Genomic DNA, 7713 nt, shown 5'->3' on the forward strand with positions numbered 1-7713 from the left:
TGTTGTTGTACTCATGGAGAATTTGGGTTTCGCATTATCGGAGAATAGAGCCTCCTTTAACTCCTGCAACTTGTTTTTGCTCCCACAAAATTTGTTGCGTTGTCGCAGTGAAGAGTTTGGCATTTCCCTCGCCGAGCAATGAAACGACGAAGTGCTGCCAAGAATGCTTCTGTTGTGAGATCGCTAACCAGCTCGAGATGCACAGCTTAAGTCGCGAAACAGCAGAATATGGCAATGTAAGCTGTGCTAGGCTTCTTTCCTCTCACTTTGTAGTGGATTTTAAATGGTCCACAATAATCGACGCCAGAGTTGAAAAATGGTCGAGCTTGCGTTACCCTAAGTGGTGGCAGATTTCCCATGATCTGCTCCATTAATTTTGGCTTAGCTTTAGTGCACTTGACACAGGCTTTTACTGTGCTCCTAGCCATAGTTTTTCCTTTAAGGATCCAGAATTGCTGCCTTAATGTAGTTAATAGAGCCTGAGGTCCGCAATGCATGTTGTCCTTGTGTATTTGCACAAGAATCATCTTCACAACAGGATCGTTGTATGGCAGAAGTATCGGATGTTTGGAGCCGAATGATATATTTGCCGCCTCCAGTCGACCTCCTACACGCAAAATTCCATTCTGATCTAAGAATGGTGACAGTGAGTTGATTGAACTGCCTTTTCGTGTCTCCCTTTGCCTCTTGAGATGTTTGATGTCATCTTTGAAGTCGATATTTTGAATGTTGCGGAGAACAATTTTTCGGGCTTCCATTATTTCTTCAAACTCAATGGTGTGGCTTATGTATTTCTTCTTACGTCGGAAGCGCATCATGTAAGCTATTACTCTGAGTAGCTTGTTAAACGAATTATTATGTTGTATTGTGTATATTATGTCCTCCTCTTTTGTGATAGTCATCACGGATGATTGACTAACCTTTGGCGGATTCATAATTGTTAATTCCTCGTTGGTAGCAATAAAAGGAGCCGGCCATGTGGATGATGAACCATGTAGGAACATAGGGCCGTAGAACCACATGGCATGTTCCGCGAATTTTGAAGCCGTCATTCCTCTGGAGAGGACATCTGCTGCATTGTGTTCTGATGCAACATGTCTCCACTGTTTTGGTATGGATAGCTCATGTATTGTTGCAACTCTAGTGGCAACGAATTTGTCTCGAATGGATGATGAGCAATTAATCCATGACAGTAAAATCCGTGAATCAGACCAGTAATATGTGGATGCATTTTTCATGCCCAAGTCTTCCTTTATTTTGGAGGTCAACTGTGCTCCTAATACAGCAGCCTTAAGTTCCAGACGGGGTAGAGTTATTGTATTTATTGGTGCTAAGTGAGATTTTGCACATAATAACTGGATCGTTCTTCGCTTGTCCTTATATGTTGCTCGGATATATACAGCAGCTCCATATGCTTTCTCCGAGGCATCAACAAATGTGTGGATTTCTGCCGTCACAGGTGTTTTTCCTGAGTAGACGTGACGTGATACTTTTATGGTGTTCAGAACCTTTAGTTCCTCCCTGTAGCGTTTCCATTCCTCCTGAAGATGAGCCGGCAGATCGTCTTTGTACTCATAACCCTCCTTTGTGAGGTGTTGCATGAACATTTTGCTTTCATTACAACTGGGGAACATAAACCACGAGGATCAAATATCCTAAAGATTTCAGACACAACATCTCGTCTTGATATGTTGGCCTTTGTTGCTATCTCCGTTTTCCCACAAAGGTGATCTGAGGGTCTTAATCGTGTAGTCCTCATATGAAGTCTCCTCCAGTTGTACATTTGAAGTGATGTCTTCCCTTGGAACTCCTTGTAGAACTTGGAAATTGTTGGTACACCATTTTCTTAACTTGAATCCAGAATTTTGCAGAAGTTTGTTAAGCTGTTGTTGCCTCTGTAGAGCTTCTGATATAGTTTTGGCTCCGGTTATGCAATCGTCTCCATAGAAGTCGTTTTCCAATGCGGCAGCACCATTAGGGTATTCCTTTCTGCCTTTTTGTGCTATGTGCTGCAAGCATTTTGTGGCTAAATATGGTGCAGCTTTTTGTTCCATAGGTAACCGTTTTTAATCTGTAGTATCGCAAATCCTCAGATGGATCAGTGCGCCAAACAAATGTTTGGAAATATTGGTCCTCGGGATTTATCCAGATTTGACGGTACATTTTCTCTATGACCGCCGTGAAAACATATTTGTGAGTCCTAAATCGCATCAAAATTGAAAATATAGAGTTTTGCACCGTAGGTCCTTTGTGCAGTAAGTCGTTGAGCGATTTTCCTGACGAAGTAACTGCAGATGCATCGAAAACCACTCTTAATTTGGTTATTGTACTTTCAGGTTTGACCACACAGTGATGTGGTATGACGTACCGTGCTTTTGTTATTTCATTTGTGTGCATCTGCTTCATATGCCCAAGAGCTTCATATTCTTTCATGAAATCCACATAACTTGCCTTAGTTTGTGGATCTCGCAATAGCCGTTTTTCCAAGGAAAGGAATCGTCGTGTCGCAAGATCACGACTCTCCCCAGGGCTGAAGCATTATCCATGGATGGGAGACTAACAATCGGTTTCTTATCAATTTGCAGTCTGAATGTTCTGGAGAAAGTGCATTTCACATTGCTTCTCCAGTGGTGATAGACATGGTGTATCGGTTGAGAATGAATCCAGTTCCCAAAATTTCGTAATTTGTTGGTCTACCTTATATTCTTCCGTTAGAGCTGCACACGTAGTTGATCTTGATGAATTATGTTTTAATTTTCCAGCCACAATCCATCCTAGTTTGGTTTTCTGTAATCTTGGCAGTCCTTTACCCAACGATAAATGCTTGTCCTGCATTATGTCGCAGTAGTGTTCTGCTCTAAGAGTAGATCAATTTTTCCTGCTTTGTCAAAGTTAGGATCTGCCAATTCAATATGCTTTGGAAGTTTCCAACGAGCAATATCAATTGACTGTCCTGGTTGATCTGCAACAATGTGAGGCAGTACAATAGCCTCCAATAGAGAGTTGAAATTGTTATGCTGTGATTTGAGCATAACATTAACACGTGCCTTCGATGTTTGTGTTCATCCACCAATTCCATTTATTTGTAGCTCTGATTTCTTTACGTTGAGAGCCAATATATTTAATGCTCTTTCAGAGATTACATTGACTTGAGAACCTGAGTCAAGTAAGGCTCTGAATTCGGCCATTTGTCCATTATTGCCTTCAATAATAACTCGAGCAGTGGCTAAAAGTACATAATTGGTTTGTACTCCACTTGCTGATGCTGCTGTTTTTATTCAGGCTTCGATTCCAAATGTAGAAGAGTGTTATGCCTTTTATCGCATTTGAAACAATTTTTCTTCTGGCATTCCTTTGCTGAATGATCGCGTTTAAAACATTTTACGCATAACTTGTTCCTTTGAATCCAATTTAATCGTTCAGCTGTTGTTTTCTTCAAAAGTGATTGCACTTGTATATAATGTGATTGGTTTTGTTGAAGAAATAGCATGTATATTCTGTACCAATCTGAGCGCATGTGCCTTTTTGCTGTGATTTATCTTATCACTGCCGGTAGCCTCCTCCTTACATTTGAGGTTCCGATGTTCCAAGAAGGTCAAAAACTGATCCAGTTTCTGCAGCTTCTTTGAGTCTACAACTGATTGTTCATATAACATATGAGTTTGACGATCCACTTCCTTGTCAAACTACCAATACTGTTATTGGATCCCAGTTTTCAGTTTGAATTCCAATGTTATTTAGTGCAGATAATGTTTCTTTGATATTATCATGCATTGCTTTTATAGACTTGCCATCATTTGTTATTGATGGTTGGTCCAATATTTTTGTATTAATGCGTTACTTAGCACTTTTTGTTGCTAAAACGCTCTTGTAGCATTCCATGCTGTTTCATAATTTCCTTCGGTTAAGGATAGATGGCGTATTAAACGCTCAGCCTCTCCAATGATGCTAGTTTTAAGTACCACATCTTTTGAATGATATGTAATGATGCTTCATGAATCATTTTCTTGAAGATGTCATGATATTGTTGCCATTTTAATAATCCCCATCAAATTTGGGAATTTCAACCTTCGGCAACGGCAATGAGGCATGCATTTGGGGTATGTTGGCAGGACGAGAGATACTTTCTTCACATGTTATAGTTTGGACTCCTATGACGGCGTCTTCAGCTGCTAAATATCTCCGGTCGCATATCCAAGTTTTGCAGGATCCTCAAATTTTTATAAATTTCTATGTGGATCGTTGTTATATTATTCCAATACTGATTTATGATTGGCATAAATCCTTGACGAGTTTCATCCGTCATTTTGTTCATGATGCGTTCCAATCTATCCAGCAGAACCCTTTGTTCACGAATCATTGGATCCAGTTCTGATTCTTCTTCACTGGAAGTAACCGATCCAGTATCCATTTGTATACAACCAAATCCCTTATTTGATTGAAGTTGTCATTTTAAAGTAATTGTGCTCAATTTTAGCACCTTCTGTTTTACTTTTTATATTTAAATGCTCTTTAGAAAATGTTTCCCACAGCTTAACTAACTTCTCAATGTGTTTTGGAAGTAGTCATGCTGTTGTTTTCGCTCAGGCGAGTCCTTTTGTAATTCCTTATTACGTTTAGGATCTCTTCGCCTGTTATTAATTGCCTGTCCAGCAATGCGCTCATATTCGATGATGCCATTTTATACCCGCTACCCATAGGGTAGAAGGGTATTATAACTTTGTGCCGGCAGGAAATGTATATAACAGGTAGAAGGAGGCATCTCCGACCCTATAAAGTATATATATTCTTGATCAGCGTCAACAGCCGAGACGATATAGCCATGTCCGTCTGTCCGTCTGTGTGTCTGTGTGTCTGTCCGTCCGTCCGTATGAACACCTAGATCTCAGAGACTATAAGAGATAGAGCTATAATTTTTTCGACAACATTTGTTATGTTTGCATGCAGATCAAGTTTGTTTCAAATCTTTGCCACGCCCCTTCCGCTCCCGCAAATCAAAAAAATCGAATAACAAGCGTAATTTTAAAGCTAGAGTTACGAATTTTGGTATATACAATAATTACTATAGTAGCTATGATTGGTTGCGATCAGATAAAAATTGTCGAAGTTATTAAAGAAATACTTTTGTATGGGCAAAAACGCCTACTTACTGGGGGTCTTAGTGACTTTGTCTGACAATCTGGTATATTGTGCCATCTATGGTATATTTTGAATGAGGTACTATAACGATATACCACATATACCATTTGGTATATTTTTAGTATTTTTGTAGTACATTTGGTATATTTTTAAAATATACCGCAAAATATAATGCTTTTATTCAAAATGGGTAGCGGGTATCTTACAGTCGAGTACACTCGACTGTAGCTTTCTACTTGTTTTATTTAAAGTAATACCTGACCCGTTGGAGGTATTTTGATTTGTCGCTTTGACAGGTTGTGCCTCTACTCACAACCAAATAGGCGGTCAGGGTATACTTTTAAATATTACGGCTATGGAGCTTGTTTTTCTCCTTATTTGTAGCTGCCAAGTTGACTATCCAGTGATGTCAAGATCGCCAAGTTGATCAGTTGTTGGTTTTGAAATTGGTCGCCCAGTTGACCAATTATACGTGTAGGATTCTCCAAATTAATCCTGTGTCCAGAAGTCGGGGGTCACCAAATGTTAATAATGTTAGCTGAAAGGTTTGTTTTGTCTGCCACCGGTTCTTGATACCAGTAACAATTTCGTTGCCGCAATCTGTACTTGAAACAAATTGAGCTCGGAGAAGTGAATACCACGAGTTTTCGTTAAGTACTGATTTTATTGTGGAATATGCAGGGTTTATATATACAATATCTTAAGAACTAATGTTAGTTTCGGTCTAATTATTATCTGTTTATAGTTTACAATGGGTAGCCTGATAATCAATAGTTATCTCATAGTTTAATAGTCTGGACAGTTGTAAAATAGGATAACCTTATCTTATATCGCTTAAATTTATGACGCATGCAGGTCAAATCATGCGTGCTGGCAGATGGTGTGAAGTCGTAAATGCGCAGCGGTGCCTGTTTGTATAGGACTATCTGTTATCTATCTGCAGGGGTTAGGAAAGACCAATTGGCTAACACACGATATTGAGGTGACGGACTTCAAACCCATAAAGCAGCGGCATTACGCAGTGTCACCAGCGGTGGAAAAGTTGATGTACCACGAACTTGATCGAATGTTAGCGTTAGGAGTAATTGAAGAGTCTGATAGCCCTTGGTCGGCACCCGTGGTTTTGGTTCAAAACCTGAGAAAGTTCATCTTTGTTTGATAGTCGTAAAGTGAATGAGGTGACCATTAAGAACGCTTACCCGATGCCGTTAATAGATGGAATATTAAGTCGATTGCCAAAAGCTGAATTCATATCAAGCATTGACTTGAAAGATGCGTACTGGCAAATTCCATTGTCACCCAATGCACGAGAGAAGACTGCATTTACTGTCCCTGGTAGACCATAATACCAATATACAGTCATGCCCTTCGGCCTTACTAATGCGCCACAAACAATGACCAAACTTATGGACAAAGTCATTCCACCGAAATTGCGAAATGAAATTTTCGTATATTTGGATGACTTGTTGGTAATTTCCGACACGTTTGAAAAGCATTTAGTGGTCCTTAAACAACTTGCGGATCGTCTAACACTGGCAGGTCTCACCATCAATGTTGAGAAGAGCAAATTTTGCTTGCGAGAGGTGAAGTACTTGGGGCATGTCATAGGTCAAGGTACGATACAGACAGACCCTGAAAAGGTAACAACCATCCAAGAGTTTCCCGTGCCGAAATCGATAAAGCAAGTGCGACGATTTTGGGAACAACAGGCTGGTATCACAAGTTTATTCATAACTATGCTGGTATTGCGGCTCCGATATCTGATACGTTATAGCAGAAGCGCAAGTTTTGTGGTCAGATGAAGCGCACAAGGCATTTGAATTACTCAAAGATCTGATGTGTAAAGCACCAGTGCTGCATAGTCCAGATTTCACCAAACCTTTGCACTCCATTGTGATGCAAGTCACACAGGTGTTGGAGGGTGCTGATGCAAAAAGATAGCGAAAGTAATGATGTGCAAATTGCGTTTATGTCACGGAAATTGAATAAGTGCCAACGCAACTATTCGGTTACGGAGAAGGAGTGTTTAGCAGCAGTAATGTGCGTAAAGAAATTTCGTGCGTATGTAGAAGGTCACGAGTTTTCCATCCACACCGACCATGCGTCATTAAAATGGCTAATGTCGCAAACTGACTTAAGCTCGAGGTTGGCAAGGTGGGCACTTAAGTTGAAAGCTTTCTCGTTTAAAATCGTGCATAGGAAAGGCACTCAGAACGTAGTACCTGATGCTCTCTCTCGCACTTACACCAAGGACTTATCTTCGCTAAGTGTCGATAAGGGAGTAGATACTACCTCCATTAATTTCAAGACGGCAGAGTACGCTGAGCTAAGAGAAAAAGTTAAGGCCCAGTTATCTCAAATGCGTGATTTAAAAATAGTAGACCAAATTATTTACCGTCGTTCCGAACATGTGTCTACAGAACAAGTTGCTGATGACTTATGATGGAAAGTTTGGATTCCAAAAGATCTCATCGCTGAAGTGCTAAGAGAATGTCATACTTCTCCACTCTCCGCACATAATGGAATCACCAAACCTTTAGAACGTGCGAGGCGATTTTACTATTGGCCAAATAT

General features: G+C 40.1%; 1 protein-coding gene across 1 annotated transcript; it reads right to left on the bottom strand.

Moving 5' to 3' along the window:
• Positions 1 to 206: 206 nt before the first annotated feature.
• On the bottom strand, positions 207 to 3656 carry LOC132798099 (uncharacterized). The gene is made up of 3 exons (XM_060809819.1): positions 3504 to 3656; positions 1723 to 2009; positions 207 to 1623 (listed from the first exon to the last, which is right to left on the bottom strand). Exons 1-3 carry the CDS (start codon positions 3654 to 3656, stop codon positions 207 to 209), a joined length of 1857 nt encoding a protein of 618 aa, XP_060665802.1.
• Positions 3657 to 7713: the final 4057 nt, after the last annotated feature.

The sequence above is a fragment of the Drosophila nasuta genome, unplaced genomic scaffold (genome assembly GCF_023558535.2).
Source record: "Drosophila nasuta strain 15112-1781.00 unplaced genomic scaffold, ASM2355853v1 ctg85_pilon, whole genome shotgun sequence".
NCBI lineage: Eukaryota > Metazoa > Arthropoda > Insecta > Diptera > Drosophilidae > Drosophila > Drosophila nasuta.